Raw genomic sequence first — 21444 nt, 5'->3', positions numbered from 1 at the left:
AGAATAGCATAAGACTATTAAAAGGTCTGCTTGTTAAGTACTGTGAAATGTCTGTGCCATTTGAAAAAATTATTCTTTGTCCAGTTATCCTTAGTACATTCTTGAAGTTGAGATGCAATATCTCTGCCTGAAAAAATTGTCTTGGTTATTGCTTTTTCACAGGTAATATTTGTCTCTTAGAGTTGCTAATTATTCATCTTTCTTCATTAAGGTTTATTATATATACAACAACACAAATCCCTAAAAATCTGTACTAATTACCTACATTTTAGAAGAGTTTAAGATTCTTATGATTTGATTGGCATTGCTCTGACTTTTTAAAAAAGATGTATGTAGTGACTAATCATAGCAAAAATGATTGCTGGTGCATATGTTGTTCAGCATCTAATTATGGTCAAGTCAAAGATAAGATTCTAATCAATATAGGAGTTTTCAATTTAATCATACCTCCCAGCTTTCCTGTTTGGTAAAAGAGTCTGAACTGGTTAACCCAGTCAGAACAAGGGCTAAGGAGGTCATGGCCATGGGTGTGAATACCATATGGTGTGTCTGACATATGTAGGGTCACTCAGTTTGTTGGACTTAACTGTTTCAACCCTCATCTGAATTCCCTATAGTTTAGCATACAGGTGGAATCAGTCTTACAAGATGATAGTGTGTGGAAGGCTGCATGCAATTTAAGCCCATCTTGGAGGAAAAACATACCAAAGAACGTTCATATCCTAGTGAAAATGTATCAGTAATGTCATCTTTGTATATGAAGGGCAGTATCTATGCATTTGGCAAAGCAACGTGATAGAAAAGAAAGGACCCAATTTGGGGGCCAAGCAGCCTTTATTACTATCTGACATTGAAATAGTACAATGAACAACCATATACCCTCTACCTAACTGAACAATTATTAATATTATCTCATATTTACTTAATCATTCTTTTTCTTTCTCCCTCCCTACCTCTCTCTCCCGTTTTCTTCCTTTTTCTCTCTCTGTATTTTGTTATTGTTTTCGTTGCTGACATGGTAACATCTTTTCTCTTTGGCTGTAGGTATTATTTATGTCTTCAACTTCGGCAGGACATAGTTGCAGGACGACTGCCCTGTTCATTTGCAACCTTAGCATTATTAGGTTCTTATACCATCCAGTCTGAGCTGGGAGACTATGACCCAGAACTCCATGGTGCAGATTATGTTAGTGATTTTAAACTGGCCCCAAATCAGACCAAGGAACTTGAAGAGAAGGTCATGGAACTGCATAAGTCATACAGGTAAATATGTCTCCAGGATTTGTTCTGTGTTTACTTTGACAGTAAGTTTAAACCCTTGACCTGGGATTGATTCAGTGTTTGCCTTAGTGGGAACTGGTGCCATAGAAAGAGTCAGCTTGAGCTCAGTTCCCTCCCAATTCTTTGGGCAAGTCATTTAAACCCTCTGAACCTCAGTTTTCTCATCAGAGTAATAGGTGTTGCATTGTTGGATGAAAACTACATGAGGCAATATATGTAAAGCACTAAGCACAGTATCTGGCACATAGTAGGTGCTCAATAAATGGTAGCTATTATTATTATTGCCTTACCTTTTTTTTTTTCCAGATTTTAAATGTATTATGCTGTATTAGATGCCTTGAGATCTTTAGAGCAGAGGTTCTTAACTTGGGGTCTATGTACATGGATAGACTTCAGAGGGCCCATGAAACCCCTGAAGGTCTTTTTAAAAGTCTTTATTGAATTCACTAATTTTTTTTTTCATGGAAATAATTTGTTAATGTTGGGAGGTATAACACAGTGATCAGGAACAAGTTCAGACTGAGCTGGGTTGAATTCTTGGCTCTGCTTGGTCCTGGCCTGTGACCTTGGGTAATTCACTTAATCTCTCTGAGCCTCAGTTTCCTTATATGTCTGATAGAGATCATTACCTCAGAGGAAATAGGGTGAGCCATAGGATTAAAAAAGGTAATATGTGTAAAAAGTTAATACAATGTCTTACATAGTAAAAATTCAATAAATGTTAGCTAATATTAAAGTCCCAGAAAAATTTGTGTTTCTTGCTACCAAACATCCCATTGTTATTTGAGTGACTTGTTACAGCTAAATTTTACAAGCTGCCTTAGCATATTAAGGAGACTGATCCTGGCCTTGAGTTGGTACCCTGAATTATGTTAGCATGAGTTAGGCTAGGATGCCCCAAAGGGTCATACTGCTGAGAAGTCCAGAGTGCTCTTAGTAGGCTTTTCATGGTAGGAACAAGTATTCTGTTTGGCCATGGAGCCATCTTATTCTCCTTAGAGTGGTTCCAATAGGATTGCATGGATTGAGATGCCTTAAATGAGAGAGTTTGAACTCAAGGTGCCCCAATTCTGGTTGCCTTATTCCGCCTGTAGGTTCCGGTCCCACAGTCATAAGAACCATAATGAGGACTTTAAAGTCTACAACCTACATAGCAATAGTCTTATAACTATCACCTTACTCTCCTGAGGTCACACTGTTTCTACAGAGAACTGCTGAGGTTGGCTTTTCAAGTATGAGCATATACATTACAATGCTCTGATATCTAAGACCACTAATATATCACTTTCCACTAGTTGATGATTGTAACATAAGCATGTTGTATTGTCCTTAAATATGTTTTTAATATACTTATTTATATTCTGATTACGATTCTAGGAATTTATATATATATATATATACATAAAATATATAATTACATATATATACAAAAGCAAGTAGTGGAAAGAAGCAATCAATTAAAATAATTTGATTTGTTAAAATGTCAGTATTGTAGGGAAATGTTTTTTTTTCTAATAATTAAAAAATAATTTTTATTGGTAGTGTAATCTTTGAGCAATCAATAAAATGGTGAAAGAAAATATTCTACTGCTGCTGTGGAGCAAAACAGCAGAAAATAGTGGTATCAGATTATGATTGATACCTAACTTCTGTCTCTGACTTTTTCTTTTTTTTTTTTTTTGCGGTACGCGGGCCTCTCACTATTGTGGCCTCTCCTGTTGCGGAGCACAGGCTCAGCGGTCATGGCTCACGGGCCCAGCCGCTCCGCAGCACGTGGGATCTTCCCGGACCAGGGCACGAACCCATGTCTCCTGCATCGGCAGGCAGACTCTCAACCACTGCGCCACCAGGGAAGCCCTTTTTTTTTTTTTTAAGGAGCCCCAGTTTTATCTATCACTCAGCTTCAACAGTTATTACGCCTGTAGCTTTCTTCAGTCATTTATTCCCCTCCATATTTTTCCCCGACAGTAGTTTAAAGCAAGTCATATCATTTCACCCATAAAAACTTAAGTATCTACCAGGATACAGACTTTAAGAACACAATACAACTATCACACCTAACAAAATTAACACTAATTCTTTAATATCTGATGATTCTTTTAATGGTTATTTGATCATAATAGAATTTCAGGTTTGGGAGGACTTTATAGTCTAAATCTCATGCAATGCTTGATTCTCCTTTTTAGCATTGTTACATAATCATCATAACATTATAAGCAGCTAATTATTGTATGTCTCTTATTATGTGCCAGGTACTATGCTAGGCACTTTATGTATAATACCATATTTAACTTTTATAATCACCCTTTGAATTAGGCCAGCTCTTTTCTTTTTTTTTTTATAAATTTATTTATTTTTGGCTGTGTTGGGTCTTCGATGCTGCACGCCGGCTTTCTCTAGTTGCTGCGAGCGGGGGCTACTCTTCATTGCTGCACGGGCTTCTCATTGCAGTGGCTTCTCTTTTTGCGGAGCTTGGGCTCTAGGCGCATGGGCTTCAGTAGTTATGGCTCCCGGGCTCTAGAGCACAGGCTCACTGGTTGTGGCGCACGGGCTTAGTTGCTCCGTGGCATGTGGGATCTTCTTGGACCAGGGCTCGAACCCGTGTTCCCTGCATTGGCAGGCAGATTCTTAACCACTGTACCACCAGGGAAGTCCCAGGCCAGCTCTTTTCATATGGTGTTGTTTTACAGACTGCCGGCAGTCTCCAAGATTCTTTTTTTTTTTCCGTGTATTTATTTATTTTTGGCTGCATTGGGTCTTCGTTGCTGTGCATGGGCTTTCTCTAGTTGTGGCGAACGGGAGCGTGCGCGGGCTTTTTATTGTGTTGGCTTCTCTTGTTGTGGAGCATGGGCTCTAGGCATGCGAGCTTCAGTAGTTGTGGCACGTGGGCTCAGTATTTGTGGCTCGCGGGCTCTAGAGTGCAGGCTCAGTAGTTGTGGCACACGGACTTAGTTGCTCTGCGGCATGTGGGATCTGCCTGGACCAGGGCTCGAACCCGTGTCCCCTGAATTGACAGGCGGATTCTTAACCACTGCGCCACCAGGGTAGCCCAGTCTCCAAGATTCTGTTAAGGGGTCCATGAGGTCAAAATTATTTTCATAATAATACTAAGATATTATTTGGCCATTTCACTGTGTTGAAATGGTGGAGCACAAATCAAAGCAATGGCACCAGACTGTACTACTAGTCATTATATGCTTCACCAACATTCACTTTTATTTTTATTTATTTATTTATTTAAAATTTCCATTGTAGCCCTTTTTAAAAATTGGCTTTATTTATTTATTTTTCTTATTTTTGGCTGCATTGGGTCTTCATTGCTGCACATGGGTTTCTCTAGTTGTGGTGAGTGGGGGTTACTGTGTGCGGGCTTCTCATTGCGGTGGCTTCTCTTGTTGCACAGCACGGGCTTCTAGGCATGAGGGCTTCAGTAGTTGCAGCATACGGGCTCAGTAGTTGTGGCTCACGAGCTCTAGAGCACAGGCTCAGTAGTTGTGGCGCACGGGATTAGTTGCTTCGCAGCATGTGGGCTCTTCCCGGACCAGGCCGCGAACCCATGTCCCCTGCATTGTCAGGCAGATTCTTAACCACTGCGCCACCAGGGAAGTCCCACACTTTTACTTTTTAACTTGCAGTTAAAAATTAAAAAGTAAAATAAAATATTTTTAAACCTGCCAATTCACTTAAAAATTTTCATGATGAAGCAGTAAAGAGTATTGATTTTATTAAATCTGAAATACATCCTGTTTAATATTCTGTGTGATTTAATGGGAAGTACACAGAAAGCACTTCTGCTGCATACTGAGGTACTTGTCTTGAAGAAAAGCACGTGTGTAATTGTTCTGAGTTCTCAGCTGCATTAGCCAGTTTTTTAATGCAACTCCTTTTTTGCTTGAAAAAGTGACTGATTATTCAGACTTGGTTATTTGGCATACATTTCCTCAAAAGTGAAATGAGCCAGTCCTTTAAGGATTGGTAAATGACTGATAGTATTTGTTGCTAATGACAAAATTCAAGCTTTCAAATGAAAATTAGAATTTTGGAAAATTTGTATTTGCCATCATGATCTTGACAGGTTCCAAATACTTAAACGACTTTTCTGATGAAGTTGGTGACTATTTTAATGAATGTGATTCTTTTCTTTTAATATCATACAATGAAATGTGTCAACATTTGGAAAACTTGCATTACTCAGCCAACCAGTATTTTTCAGATATGAAATGCATGATGTTACAAAATCATGCATCTGTATAAAAGACCCATTCAAAATGCAAGATGGACCAATGGATTTTAATGTAATATGGTACAAAAAGTTCACTGATATGTTTTCAGATTTCACACTGCAACTAACCTTTAGGAAACAGCCATTGTTAAGTTTTGGTGTAGTATTAAAGAAGAATATTTTTAATCATCAATTCTTCCTTTTCCAACTACATATCTGTGTGAGATCAGGTTTCTTCATATATTACAACCATACAAAATATTGCAACAGATTGAATACAGAAGCAGGTAGGAAAATCTAGCTGTCTTCTAAGCCACACATTAAATAAAATTTGTAGGGCTTCCTTGGTGGCGCAGTGGTTGAGAGTCCGCCTGCCGATGCAGGGGACACGAGTTCGTGCCCCGGTCCGGGAAGATCCCACATGCCACGGAGCGGCTGGGCCCGTGAGCCATGGCCGCTGAACCTGCGCGTCCGGAGCCTGTGCTCCGTGGCGGGAGAGGCCACAGCAGGGAGAGGCCCGCGTACCGCAAAAAAAAAAAAAACAAAAAAAAATTGTAAATATGTAAAGCAGTGTCACTCCTTAACTACATTTGGGGAAAATACTGTTATTTTTCACACAAAAAATTTTTCATGTTAAAACATGAGTCGTCTATTGTTATTCATTAAGTCCCCTACATACAAACGAGTTCCGTTCGGAGAGAGTATTCGTAAGTCCGATTTGTTGGTAAGTCCAACAAAGTTAGCCTAGGTACCCAACTAACACAATCGGCTATATACTGTTGCTTTTACGCTTGCTTCTGGACATCCTGGGCTTGAAATAAAGACACTCTACTGCTATACTCTACAGTCCTGTACAAAGTACACAAAAGCACAACCACTTGTAGAGAATGCAAGCACATGACAATGTATGCCAGACACGTGAACTAACTTACGTGATTGGACATGCAAGCGCACATTCACATCTTTGAAAGTTTGCAACTTGAAGGTTCATAAGTAGGGGACTTACTGTTCTTTAAAGATTTAATCAATAGTTTTCAATTTTATTAGTTTTAATTTCTAATATAGTAAATATTGATAGAAATAACTCACATTAAAAAAACCTCTTAAAAAAACTCAGTAATTATTGAGAGTGAAGGGATCCTGAGGTCAAAAAGTTTGAGAACCCCTGAGTTAGGCAGTAAGACTAAAACCTGGGCTGTGGAGTCCACCTGTCTTACTTTGAATTCAGGCTCCATTCCTTATTAGCTTTATGACTCAGTAAGTTATTTAAACTCTCTAAGTTTCAGTTTTTTCATCGGAAAAATAAGGCTGATGATGTGAATTTTGTGATTGTTAAATTAGAAATTCATGTAAAGTGCTTTGCACAATGATTCTTACTCCATTTTACAAGTAATGAATGGAAGTCTGGGTTTAGAGAAATGCTCTTTGGAACTAACTGAGTTTAAACCCAAATAGGTGAAACGATCTCAGAGGACAGGTGGATATGGTCCACTTGATGTTCTGTGAGGTATACAGATAGAAATTGAGCAATAATCGATCTCCATGATTAGAAAATTTAGAGGTCTGTCATCTTGGAATTTACTTGCTCCTTTTTGGAAAGATTGGCAATCCTCACAAACAGAAAGCAAATGGGAATTTTAATTATGTCCAACAACGTGACATTTTAACCAGTCCAAAGAGACTTCTGCTTAGGCAGAAGCATTTACTATGCATTGGAAAATACAAGTAAATACTACTCTGCTCCTCAGATAAATAGAAGATAGCCTACGTACATGGAATTCTTAGTAGTGGCCCTTTGCCTAGACAGAGACCGTGAAGCTATAATTAACACTAAGTTTACAATAGCAAATCAAGCTTTAAAACGAATTGTCCTCCATTTATGGGGACTAAGATGGTATGTAAAGTTGTCAGTTGTCCCCCACTTAATTATTTGAAACCACAGTCCTTAATTAGAAGATGCAACAACATTATTAAAAGGCTGTCACAACCCCGCCAGATGAAAACTGCTGACCACAAGCATGCAGACCCCAAATTGGCTGAAACCAGAAGATGGGTGATGCTTGAAACTTCACCTTGTTGCCAACCAATCAGAGAATTGTCCATGAGCTGATCATGCACCCTGTAGCCCCCTCTCTCACACTGCCTTTAAAACCTTTGTCTCCTAACCAGCAACTTGGAGTTCGTTTTAGGACATTAATCCACCATCTTCCCAGGTTGCTGGCCTCATGAATAAAGCAACTTTTCCCATTAAAAAAAAAAAAAAAAAAAGGCTGTCACATAACATTGGAACTCACTGAATGGCTCTATATCCTGACTCCACTTGCTCAAAATAAATACAGGGAAATTTTGTTATAACTTCTCTTTTTAATGAGCAAAAGTTAACCAGTGCCAAAGCTCCCTGGTTATGTACTTCTGTAAGTTGCAGTAATTTCAAGTAGTAAATTATTAGATGGTACTGAATAAATTCAGGACAGTACTCCTAATGGTTTAGAACTGTCTAATCTCTTCCCAGATAGTTTGTTACTACTTTCAAGAGTTTTCAAACATTTAGGAAAAACCATAGTCTTTAAAATGTTAAGCTGAAAATAATTTAAGTTTAATTTGTGATTTAAATTTGTAAAATGTATGTTTGTATTTATGCACAGGTATCTGTGGTTGGTGGGATTATGGGAGATTTTCTTCTTTTTTTTTTCTATGCTCTTAAAGATATTTTCCAAATTTTATACAATGAATTAATGATTTTTATAATCAGAAGAAGCTTCCTGAAACAATTGTGTCCTAAAGCCGTTAGGTGGGATAGAGCAAGATAGTCATCCATGCTGAGAGGCAGTCTGGCTGGGGATATTGGGGCTTAAGCAGGGTGAGGAGAATGTTCATTGTGGGGGGCCATCCTGGCAGGAGAAGTCAGAGCTCAAATAGGATGAAAAGGGAGTCGTGAAGGCTTGCGGAGGGCATCCCTATGGGATGGTACCTGATACAGGTGTTGAAGCCCAAGCCGGGTGAGAAGATGTCTATGGAAGGGGTAGCCTAACACCAGGAGTCAGAACCTGAGTGAGGTAAGGAGGACATGTGCGGGGAGCAGCCTAGCATGGGGAATTCAGAGTCTAAGCCAGTGAAGAGGGCACCCACGTGGAGGAGGGGTCAGTGGCAGCAAAGAGAGATTGGTTATGTACAGGGGGTTGATCAAATGAGTCAATGTATTGTATTAAGGATAATGGGAGCCAGGTTTCTGACTGTCAGTAAAGGGAGATACAAATTAGAGTGAGAGAGAAATTAAAATGAACCCTGTGGTGTTGCATTAAAACTGGAGGTTTCAGTGTAAACTCATTGTTTCCAATAGATAGATGGATGGATAGATAGATGTTAGATAGATAGAGATGTAAATAGGTATACACACACACACACACACACACACACACACACGCACGCATACTCACATACTCTGACTCTACGTTGTGCCAGAAGGAGGTGCTCAAAAAATGATGGGAAGGGCTTCCCTGGTGGCTCAATGGTTGAGAGTCCGCCTGCCTATGCAGGGGACACGGGTTCGTGCCCCGGTCCGGGAAGATGCCACATGCCGCGGAGCGGCTGGGCCTGTGGGCCATGGCCGCTGAGCCTGCGCGTCCGGAGCCTGTGCTCCGCAACGGGAGAGGCCGCAACAGTGAGAGGCCCGCATACCGCAAAAAAAAAAAAAAAGAAAAAAAAAATGATGGGAAATGGTCAGAGGGACACAGAATCCAGCTTAGAAAGGCTCCTGCTAACCAAATCTGGGACGATTTAAGCACTAAAATAAATAAGGAAGATAATTGATTATATTACATTGAATAAGCTGAGAATCCCTGAGTCCATACTGATATAAATGAGTGAATAGATTAAAAGTTTGACAAGGAATAGACTATTTCCAAATACATTCCCACAGAATATTTATTAATTACAAAGAGGTAAAGAGGAATTTCATGGAAGAGAAGCCCGGCAGACATCACTGATCAAAACGAACATCTGGAAGAGACAAATTGAAATCATGTTCCCCCTGATAGGATGCAGTGAGAACACAGGGTCACTTCTGTGATATTCCTGTGAAAGATGTATAACTTATGAGGTCAATTTGTGGAGAAACATCAGACAGGCCCAAATTGAGGGGCATTCGATAGAATAACTGGCCTATAATCTTTAGAAGTTCAAGATTAGGAAAGTCAAAGAAAGACTAAGAGACTTTTCCAGACTGAAGAGGACGCAAGAGAGATGAACTAAATGAAACTCCATGAGGCTAAACTGGATTCTTCTGCCATACAGAACATTTTGGAAATAACTGGGTAAACTTGAATGGGGTCTGAGGATTAGATGGCAGTAATGTATTACTGTTTATTTCCTTGTTTTCAGAGCCCTGTGGAGGTTATGTAGGAGAATATCCTTGTTTGTAGGAATTACACACCAGAGTACTTGGGAGTGATTGGTCATCAGGTTGACAATTTGCTCTCAAATGGTTCAGGAAAAATTGTTTGTATTGTAGGTAACTTTTAAGCGTGTTTCAAAATTTTTTTAGTTATATAAAAAAATGTTAAATGCAAAGCATCAGCCAAACCTCAAATATGAATATTATTTTCAACTAACAAGGAAAGTCATAGTTTTAAAGATCTCTTCTTACCACCTGCCCTTAATACAATTTTAAAGCATGCTTACTTATTAGAAAATCATTTACTACATAGTTTGAAATTTAAATCTGTATTAAAATTGATTGACCCCGTTAATGTCCCTTAGAGTTGGAGAAGTATGGGGAAGATTTCATCATGATTGCTTCATTTAATGTCTTAAAACTTGTCTTCAAATTAAAGTGATTAAAATTATTTCTCGGGCTTCCCTGGTGGCGCAGTGGTTGAGAGTCCGCCTGCCGATGCAGGGGACACGGGTTCGTGCCCCCGTCTGGGAAGATCCCACATGCCGCGGAGCGGCTAGGCCCGTGAGCCATGGCCGCTGAGACTGCGTGTCCGGAGCCTGTGCTCCGCAACGGGAGAGGCCACAACAGTGAGAGGCCCGCGTACCGCAAAAAAAAAAAAAATTATTTCTCTTTTATGAGTTGCTTATGATGTACCACTGTACCAGAAACCTAAGGGTGCAATAATAATAAACATTTATACTTTACAAAGCAGTTGCATTATCTCATTTTATCCTACTAGTCACATTCATTCATTCATCAAAGATTAAAAAAATCATTGCCTATACTAGTCTCAAGAAGTAGGTATTATTATGCTTCTTACTTTATGGTTAGGAGATTGAGGTCACCACTCTTAAGTGCAGGAGCTAGGATTCCAGCTGCAGTGATGTGACTTGGGTCCTGGCTAAAGCCTGCTACCTTAAACTGAGTCATAACTTGCCTATGACCATGTAATCCCTCCATGCTTGTTTCTTCGTCAGCAAAGTGAAAGTGTTGGACTCTATAATCTTCAAGCTCCATTCCAGCTTCGAATCCTAAAACTCAAGCCATCAATAATACTAACACCAACAACAACAAAGACAAAAAAACCAAAAACCCATAAAATGGGAGTAACCTTAACTAGAAAAGTATATAATTTATATGAGGAAAAAAAAACTACAAAAATTTCCTGAGATGTTTTTAATGACTTGAATATACAGACTTGCGTTTGTGTTTATTTTCCCATTCTCCTTTTTTGTGTTCAATTTCAGAGCCATTAATAAAGAGCATTCAGGTATTATGGTTTAGCGCTTGTGGAAGGAAGTTTGTATTCTGAGATGCTGAGTCATTAACAAATCTGCAGTTTTTTTCCTGAGATTTTTTTTTTATGGGGGGGTGTTATTCCAGGGAACGCTTTGTTCTTTTTAATGAGGATAAAGACAGATGGGTTTGGAAGAGACTTTCTCTTGTTAAATGAATAGGTCACTGCTGCTTTTTATAGCTGGAGGCTGGCAGTCTTATGGGAAATAGGCATCTACATGGTTTTTCTTTGGGGGTATGGCTACTTTATTGTTACTATGAATTTCTGTTTGATTGGTTTGAATTGCACAGCACTAGGAGTAATATTTTTTTCTTCAAAGCTCAACATAACAGCTCATGAGCACTTTTCAAAAGAGAAGAAAGTTATAAAGGAGAAGGAAAGACTGTCACAGTGAGTGTTTAGACAGTGAGGCTGATTGTTTTCAAACAAATTTAATTCATTATATGCCTAGTAATGAAGACATCTTAATAACAGAGAAAACAGCCCCATTATCTACATGCCTCTATTAACCAATTTATTTTGTTTAGGTCAGTGGGCAGGACACCATCTGTTACCAGAAATTTTCTTTTCATCAAGCCTGCCCCCATTAAGGATCCCCAGTTAAGCAACTTCAGCTGCCCTCCTGTTTAATTTCCATATTAACTCAATTCAGGGATAGGGAGAGAAAAAGGCAGCTAAGAGGATATTGTAAGTTGTACCATGCCCTCAGAGGATTTAATTTGGTCACCTCCTTGGCAAGATAAATTAGTGGGAGGAGTTTACATGTGTTGGAGAAAAGGCCTAAGGAGAGGGAGGGGCAGAACTGATGGTGGATGAGGTAGCTTTAAAGAAATTTAGAAGGTTTTATTTTTTAACTTTTTTTTCTGATAGCTTTTGGTGACTTTTGGTTTCTCCAAGGTCTCTTTTTCCAAGGCATATTTCAATTATTTAGACACAGGTAGTGATAAGAGTCCTTTTCCATACATAATAGTCTACTTTTAGGACTATGAAATATAACCAAATACATATTGGTATGTATATGTTTATATGTTTATATAAAGTACAAGTAATATACAAATGTTATTATTGTAAATGTTGGCACTGTGACACTGAAAGTCTTTGTTTTTCTTCTATCAAAGGTCCATGACTCCAGCTCAGGCTGACCTGGAATTTCTTGAGAATGCCAAAAAGTTGTCTATGTATGGTGTTGACCTTCATAAAGCAAAGGTAATGGTAACTTTGGCCTTTATTAATATGCATGTATCAGACCTGTGTCATATAATATTTCTTACCAACCTTTATCTGGGGCATTACAAAACGTTCGGAGGAGATAGTAATTCTTGTTGGAATTTTAAGTCTATCAGTTGAACCAGTCAAGTGTATTAAGTGTATCAGTTGAATTGCCCTTTTACAATTCCACCATCAGAGCGAAGTCTCACACCTAAGCAACCATAAGGATCAAAAGATATAGCACCGAGAGCAAAAGAAATGATAATTTCCTAAAATGCAGATACACTTGAAAATATAGAGTGACAGTGAGGCATGTTTCACAGACAACATCACCTACATCAGAATCACCCGGGGTGTTTATTAAATATGCAGATTCCTGAGCTTCTCCCAGATTTACTGAATTACTTTGGAGGAGAGGCTAAGTCTCCAGATTTAATGAATATCCCAAATGATCCTCCTTCATGTTTGAATCTGAGAATCATTGGCGTAAGGTAGTGGTTCTCAAAGTGTGGTCTCTGAACCAGCGTTTAGCATCATCTAGGAACTTGTTAGAAATGCTCATGTCAGGTCCCATCCCAGTCTCACTGAATCAGAAACTATGTGGGTGGAGCCCAGCAGTCTGTTTTAACAAGCTCTCCAGGTGACTCTAATGCACAGGGGAGGAACCACAGTGGCTCATTTGAGAACCACTGGGTTAGGGATTTGGAAACTTGAGCTTTCATCCTAGTTCTACCTAATACAACCTGACACAATGAATACTTAAGGGATGTCGCTTGACTTCTCTCATCTTCAGCTACTGAAATGTCTGGGGAGGTTGAGGAGTTTGTGAGAGAAAGAAAGGGCTCAAGGGATGACCTGAGGTTCATTTAGAGAAATTTAACTAGGATGCGTGATGGGGAATCAAAACCATGTCCAGTGAGAAACAGGCAAAGGAATAGGGATACTTAACCCACAGAAGGGAAAGTTTAGGAAAGATACAATGTCAGTCTTCATGGATTTCAAGGATTAACTTGTGAAGTAAAGATTTTACTATGGCTCCAAGATATAACACTAGAGCCGGTAAAATGAAAACTGCAGGGAAATACTTTTCAGTCCAGTTGGACAAATTGTCTCACAGAGCTATTTCAAAGATGGGATGGGCTATCTCAGAAGGGATTGAGTCGTCTGTCACTAGAGGTATTCCAGGTTAGGCAGAGTAATCACTTGGTAGGAATTTAGAAAAGGACATTCAAACATTTGGTGGGTGATTGGACTAAAATGACCTTTCAGGTTTCTCCCAACCTGAATATCTGTATCTGAGGTTTCTTCCTTATTTACATTCTAGTAACTAATAAAATTTCATTGCATGTTAGTGAGTTTTCTTAGGATGTTGCTCTGGATTGTTTTGGGCTGGGTACTGTAATTTCTGTGAATCTCAAAAGTAGCTGGTAGGAAGATCAGATCAGGTCCAGAACTGAAATTGTTAGGTTTTGCTTCTCAATTTCTGCTGGAGGCTGGTGTCAATTCAGTAATTATCAGGATTACATGAGGAGTCAGGCAGCATATTTCTACAGCAAATGTTGTAAAGCAAATTGTTTCTCCAAAACATATAGTTAAAAGAGAGGTGTAGTTGTATCCACAGCCTTTAAAAACTTAAGGGGACATCTTCTGGGAAATTTTGTTATGTAGTCATCGAATTGAAGCTGAATATAATTTCTTCTCTCTATTGTGCTTGTACGTAACACACGTAGGTACTAATATGTTTCTTTATACTCATTTTGGGAAAAGGAGCAGTCTAGAAGCATATAACTCGGGTCTTTTATTACTTATCTAAATAAATGGTTATCTGTAGAGATTAACTCAGGTGAAATTTATTTTCCTTGAATTACAGACATAGATGATTAATATTATATATTGAATTAAAATTTTTTCTTTAATAAAGAGGCATGCAAATATGGCTTTATTGGTAACTTACTGTTCCTTTTTGACCTGAGGATAATAGTTATAACTTAGTATACTTAAAAAAAAACTTACTATACTTAACATCAGTAATTATAAAAATGTGAGTTCTCTCATACTGAGTTTATAAGGAGTAGAGTCAACTCCTATACTTATCATGGTTTTTGGAGGGATGACCACTTTATCATAGAAAAACAAGAATTATAGTTGTGCATGTATATTTGGTAGTATACATAGCCCTATGCCCTGGCCTCCAGGAAGTCCTGGTGGTCTGCTGACTTAAACATACATGTATACGACATGCAGCTACCATAGCTACCATAGTAATTATTTGCTGACTATGATAATGATAGGTTTGAGTACTTCAGAACTGGGAGACCAAAATGCCTGCCCTAGGATTTTCATATACAGACAGGCATGGTGAAAATAAATTAGTGTCTCTTTTTGAATTATTAAGGGAAGCCTTTTTTTTTGTTTTGTTTTGTTTTTTTTGTTTTTTTGTGGTACGCGGGCCTCTCATCGCTGTGGCCTCTCCCCCTGCGGAGCACAGGCTCCGGACGCGCAGGCCCAGCGGCCATGCCCCACAGGCCCAGCCGCTCCGCGGCATATGGGATCTTCCCAGACCGGGGCGCGAACCCGTGTCCCCTGCATCGGCAGGCGGACCCTCAACCACTGCGCCACCAGGGAAGCCCAAGGGAAGCCTTTTTAAAAATTTTTTTATTCATTTACTTATTTATTGCCTGTGTTGGGTCTTCGTTGCTGCATGCAGGCTTTCTCTAGTTGCGGCGAGCAGGGGCTATTCTTCGTTGTGGTGCGCGGGCTTCTCATTGCAGTGGCTTCTCTTGCTGTGGAGCACGGGCTCTAGGCATGCGGGCTTCAGTAGTTGTGGCACCCAGGCTCAGTAGTTGTGGCTCGCGGGCTCTAGAGCGCAGGCTCAGTAGTTGTGGCGCACGGGCTTAGTTGCTCCACGGCATGTGGGATCTTCCCTGACCAGGGCTCGAACCCATGTCCCCTGCATTGGCAGGCAGATTCTTAACCACTGCGCCACCAGGGAAGTCCCAGGGAAGCCTTCCTGGAGGCTGCAGAGGCTCAGTTTTATGAGAGGAGTGTTGTGAAGGTAGATGAGGTGCAAGCCGAGTGACATTTCACAGTGGCTTTGAGGGGTGGTGATGGTGGCTGTATTACTCCTCATAGCAGTCGATTCCTTCAGTGGGTAAGATGTGTGTATGTCCATGTTTCTTGGAAAAAAGAAAAGCAGATGTTCCCTCAGTCACTAATAATGAACGAAATAATTGGTAGTAACGGTTGAAGGTTTAAGCTTAGTGTATGTTGTTACTAAAATACCTTGAAATTTCCTAATTTATCAACCTACATGAATCAAGATTTTTATAAATCTGAAGCAAAGAATTTACTAATATTTGCCGTAATAAGTTATGATTAATAATGTGGGCAGGTAACAAACTCAGTGTAAACACTTACTGAGCATGTTGTCAATAACAGAATTTGGAGTGATAATAGCAATGACTTAGATACAGTTTCCACCCTCAAGCACTGAATTTTAATTTTTTTCTAGTTGTTTTCCTCATTATAAAGGTGATATATTAATAATATATGTATATATATATATATATATAATCCATACATAATTGTATGTGCCTAGAAAATAGGATAATCCTGGAAATTATCAAATCAGTACTGGTTACTGTTAAAGAGTGTGGGAGGAGGAGGGTAGATTTTTTAAAAATTTTACACATTTCTGTATTGTTTGAATTTCTTACATACATGTGTTAGTTTTTTCATATTTGAATACTTTTTAAAAGATAATACATATTTATTGTAATTGGAAAGTATAGAAAACTGAAATGAAAAATTGTTCATAATTGTACCACCTAAAGAATGCCATTATTAACATTTTGGTGTATTCATCTTTCTTCTATGTATATTTTTTATATTGTTGGAATCAAATTATGTATGTAATTTTATCCTGCTTTATTTTGCTTAATGTTACAACATAATTATTTTCCCATTTATCTCCTAAATTCTATTTAACTGTTTTAATGGCCACATTGTATTTCACTATATGGATGAACAATAATTTAACCCTAATGCTTGGATACTCAGGTTATATCCAGTTTTTCACTCTTATAACATTCTGAACATTATCATGTGTAAAGCTTTTTCTGTGATTTGAATTATTTCCTTAGAACAGATTATAGAAATAGAATTACTGAGTCTGATTTGGACATTTTAAAGATATTTGTGGTAGGTAATAACATTGATTTTTAAATGTAGTATAGTGACAACATTTTTACATAGACCAAATAGTCCCATGGGTTATGGTTGTTAGGTTAAACTTTATTTTTCATTCATTGTATTCTTTGTAACGGTATTTGGTTGTTAATATCTTCAGATTGTCTAATAATAGTCGACTATGTTGAGCACTTTGCTCAAGACTGAAACGCTAACGCTTTTTTTCCTCAGGACTTGGAGGGAGTGGATATCATCCTAGGTGTCTGCTCTAGTGGCCTTCTGGTTTACAAAGATAAGCTGAGAATTAACCGCTTTCCTTGGCCCAAAGTGCTGAAGATTTCTTACAAACGTAGCAGCTTTTTCATTAAGATTCGCCCTGGAGAGGTACAGAATTCGTGTTTCCCTTTCCTCCTGAATCAAACACAGACCATATCTAAAACATCTCTTCATTCCTGTTTTCCTTGTTATGTCATCTATGAGGTCTCTCTCTAGCTAACTATTTAGGTGTTGATATTTTGTTTCCTAATCAGTCCCATGATGCTTCTTCTCTTCCTTCCTATTTGTTTTCTGGACAGTTCTCTTCATGTAGGTAAATGTACCATGGCCAAAAGTGAAATTTGGATAATAAACTTGTTCCTTGTTTACTCCAGGTAAAAGCTTGATGGAAAATATTTTTAAATTAAGTAGCATGAGACTTTTAAATTGTGGGGTTAAATTACTTATGTTTTATACCACCAGTCCCTTACCTTATATAATTATTTGTATATGTAGGTTCTAGTAGTTACTGGGAATGTGTCCTAGGGTCAAGTTCTAGATTTTTAGTAGAGTTGGATGTTCAACTTTGTACCAGATAACTCAGTTACTAGCTGGTGATCAATTTTCAGAATATACTAATGCTGGCCAAATTTAACTTTTATATTAAAGAGCCATCATGGTATAGCAGAAAATTGTTCAAGTAGGAATTAAATTTAAAAAGAAAGTTCTAGTGCCTACTCTGCCACCTACTAAGTAAAAGACCCTGGATAAATCTAAAGTGTTCCTTACCATTCAAGGGGGATAATACCTGCTCTGTCAAGGTTGATTTGAAGATCAAATGAGATGACAGAGGTAAAAGCTCTGAACAGGAAAGCATCGCACTAATGTAAAGAGGCTTTTTTGTGTATATATCACCATCTGCTGGTGAAAAATGGCTCATTATTTGAACATGGAAATACTGAATGTGCAGCCTTAAAATTTAGGATAAGGATTATCATTGAAGCATTTATTTATACCATAGTTATTTACCTGTGCCTAGCAAAAGTCAAAGAATTTCAAATCCAAGAGTCATTCAGTCAATAAATATTTATTGATGGCTTTCTTTGTGTGAGACACTATTCTAGGGGCTAGGAACAGTAAATATCAATAGAAGAGTCCATCCCTCAACAATCTTTTTTTTTTTTTTAACATCTTTATTGGAGTATAATTGCTTTACAATGATGTGTTAGTTTCTGCTTTATAACAAAGTGAATCAGCTATACACATATACATATATCCCCATACCTCCTCCCTCTTGTGTCTCCCTCCCTCCTTCCCACCCTCCCTATCCCAGCCCTCTACATGGTCACAAAGCACCGAGCCTATCTCCCTGTGCTATGCGGCTTCTTCCCACTAGCTATTTTACATTTGGTAGTATATATAAGTCCATGCCACTCTCTCACCTCGTCCCAGCTTACCCTTCCCCTTCCCTGTGTCCTCAAGTCCATTCCTCAACAGTCTTACAATTTAATGTGGGAAGGCAGAAAAGAAAAAAATATATATATATATATATGATAATGGGAAGTCTTTGGTTTCTTTAAATGTTAACTATATAATATATATAGTTATATATATTATATATAATATATACTAAAAATGCAAAATTCTTACTTAAGAAAGCAATAAAGTACAACAGTAGGATTTTGAGAAGTGTATATAGTATAGAAGTGTATATAGGATTTTGAGAAGTGAGTATAGTATTGTGACTACAACAGATGATTCAGAAGTAGCGTGGTGTAGTGGCAACCATGAAATTCTGGTTCTGCCACTTAATAGCTGTGAGACTAAGCAGGTGACTTCTCTAACCTCAGTTTCTTCATGTATAAAAATACAGATGATACTGTCTGATCATAGTGTTATTGGCAATAATAGGCACTAGAAGTAAATGTCAGTGTCCTTTCCATCTTATAAAGTATGCTTAAGGCAGAAAAAAAGAGGCAAGAGACTAGCAGGACAGTGTTTCCAGTAGCCCTGGCAGGATGTGGTTTACTTCAGTCAAAGAAGTATCTAGATAAACTAATGATCAATCAAAGAAAAAAAAAGGCATTTAATAATTCAATAATCTGGTTTGAGCCACAATCTTTAGTTCCTATTACTAAAAACGATTGCATAATAATATTAGTTGATTGGAGGAATCATCTGCTATCCTATTCCCTGATTATTGAGTAGTCTAGTATCCTAAATGCAGACAGTAACTAAGGAAGAGCAGTGTCTGGACAATCAAAATGTGACTTAATTGTGTCTCAGAATAATATACAGTGTATATGTGTGTGTGTGTGTGTGTTTCTGAACAAAATAACATGTGTAAATGATATAAGATGCATTCCCTGGCTTCCTTGCTGTGGAAAAAACCACTCTCAGTGAGTAAATTTCTTTTGGTAAGTAGGAAAAAATTTCAAATGATATTTTATGTCCTTAGACTAGTAACTTTCTTTTTATTCACAATGATCTCTTCTGCAGCACCATATTTCTCTGGTCCTGTATCACTGTAGTTGAATAATACTTTATGTTCCATGTTTGCTTGTGTATTTATAGCAAGAACAGTATGAAAGTACCATCGGATTCAAACTTCCCAGTTACCGAGCAGCTAAGAAATTATGGAAAGTCTGTGTAGAGCATCACACGTTTTTCAGGTATTGTCCTCACTTAAGTATTTTTCAAGGATAAATTATTTATGCATGCTTCTATTTTAAACCTGCTATTGAAATTTCCTTCTTTGCATGGCTGGCCGTCTTTTATTTAGCTCAGGTGAGATCATCTTAAGCAAGATAAAATGAGTCTGGTTCTCCTTCTTTGGGTTGAAAAACACTGTCTTAACATTCCCAGAGCACCTTTCTGTGTATGGTAGAAGGATGAGGGAAATGAGAAATAGGAACCTGTGTTTACTAGAGGCTCTGTGATTGCCCTAACTGGAGCTAAAACCAGTCCTGTCAGGAAGAGGTACCCTGACTTAGCTCCACATGGAATTTCTCTAAGGAGTGCTTAACTACCTTCTGTGGGGCTCTTATACTAGAAGGTTAAAGACGTGAAGCTGATGGTTATTTTGGTTCTAATCAACCCCAGAAAGGGAGCACAGAGAACTATCTTTGCAGCACAGTTGTATCAGATAAACAGAAGACAGAAGAAAGTTTCATCTCCTTTGCTTTTCAAGAGGACATATAATTAACCCCTTGTGTTCATTTACCAAGCATTTTCTGTGTGCTTACCCTTCGTATAGGCACTGTACTAGGCATTGGGAATATATCACTAGATAGTTCTAGCCCCTGTCCTGATGAAACATAAAATCTAGCAGACAAATAATTACTTCTGTTGAAAGGAGAGCCAGCTAGTTGTCAGTTTGCCTTTTTAAGAAAATATCTTTATTATAGAAAATTGCATGTATAGCACAATGAAGAGAATAGTATAATGAACTCCTCTGGTCCCAAACTCCACCTTCAACAATTATCACCCCAAGGTCAATCTTGCTTTATCTATATCCCCACTCACTCCTTCCTACTACTTCTCAGATTATTTTGAAGCAAATCCCAGACTTCATGCCATGTTGTTCATAAATAAACTTTACTCTTTATGAATGGCTCTCAAGAGAGAGAACCACGATAACTTTTTCTTCTATTTGTAATTTCATATCATACTTAGCACTAAAGAACACTGGACAGAAAGACAAGTCAGGGAAAATAACATTTCAGTTCTCATTTCAAATAAAACATGAGGCTACACCTTATATTTGATTAAAGAATCTTAATTATTGGCATTAAGATATTTCTTTATGTTTTCATCATCTTCTTTAAAACCAAGAAAATAGAGTTTTAAAAGAGGGTGAGGAAGAGTAAAAAGAGGTTTTTTTCCCTTTTCTTTTAATTGAAGTATAGTTGATTTACAATGTTGTGTTTGTTTCAGGTGTACACCAAAGTGATTCAGTTATACATATATATATTTTCAGATTCTTTTCCCTTATAGGTGATTACAAAATATTGAGTATAGTTCCCTGTACTATATAATAGGTCCTTGTTGTTATCTGTTTTATATACAGCAGTGTGTATATGTTAATCTCAAACTCCTAATTTTTCCCTCCCCCCAAAAAAAGAGTTATTTTGAATGTTTAATATCTATGGTATAGGTTTCAGCTGCAGCCAATGCATTTACTTGTAGGATAGCATATTTAAATCCATTGCATCAAAATAAGAGGTTATATTAACATGTAATTCTTCATTACATAAAAGAAAGCATTTGCTGAATTAAACTACCCCAAAGAGAAAAAATACTCTCTTTTTGGTAGTATTTGATGTAGCAATTTATGCATTTATTCAGCAAATATTTATTGAATGCCAGATTCATGCCAGGCACTATGCCCGAAGTGAAAACACAAAATGAATAAGTCACAGTCTTTATTCTTTACCCAAAGAGAGCTCACAGTCTCATAGTGGAGACCAGCACATAAACAGATTGTTTCAATTCAGTGTAGTAAATGCCATGACAAAAGAGAGCACAGGGTACTGCTTAGAAAGAAGATGGGGTTCC

At 38.0% G+C, this 21444-nt stretch overlaps 1 protein-coding gene across 17 annotated transcripts in view; it reads left to right on the top strand.

The window, feature by feature from the left end:
- EPB41 (erythrocyte membrane protein band 4.1) overlaps positions 1-21444 on the top strand; it is a 206215-nt gene that overhangs the window by 104216 nt on the left and 80555 nt on the right. For 16 of the 17 annotated variants that reach the window (XR_003433356.1, XM_027109405.1, XM_027109397.1 and 13 more), the window contains 4 exons: positions 1045-1263; positions 12354-12441; positions 16864-17016; positions 19462-19559. Coding sequence is in view for 16 of the 17 variants with exons in the window: in XM_027109405.1 (XP_026965206.1) it covers positions 1045-1263; positions 12354-12441; positions 16864-17016; positions 19462-19559 (558 nt within the window). In the remaining variant the exon portion in view is untranslated. The remainder of the gene's footprint in view (positions 1-1044; positions 1264-12353; positions 12442-16863; positions 17017-19461; positions 19560-21444) is intronic. The other variant, XM_027109402.1, reaches the window with a different exon arrangement.

This window comes from Aethalodelphis obliquidens, unplaced genomic scaffold (assembly GCF_003676395.1).
Source record: "Aethalodelphis obliquidens isolate GAN/ISIS:26980383/991018 unplaced genomic scaffold, ASM367639v1 scaffold9, whole genome shotgun sequence".
In the NCBI taxonomy this organism is placed as follows: domain Eukaryota; kingdom Metazoa; phylum Chordata; class Mammalia; order Artiodactyla; family Delphinidae; genus Aethalodelphis; species Aethalodelphis obliquidens.
The sequence above is the reverse complement of the archived record's forward strand: the minus strand, read 5'-3'. Positions and strand labels throughout refer to the sequence as shown.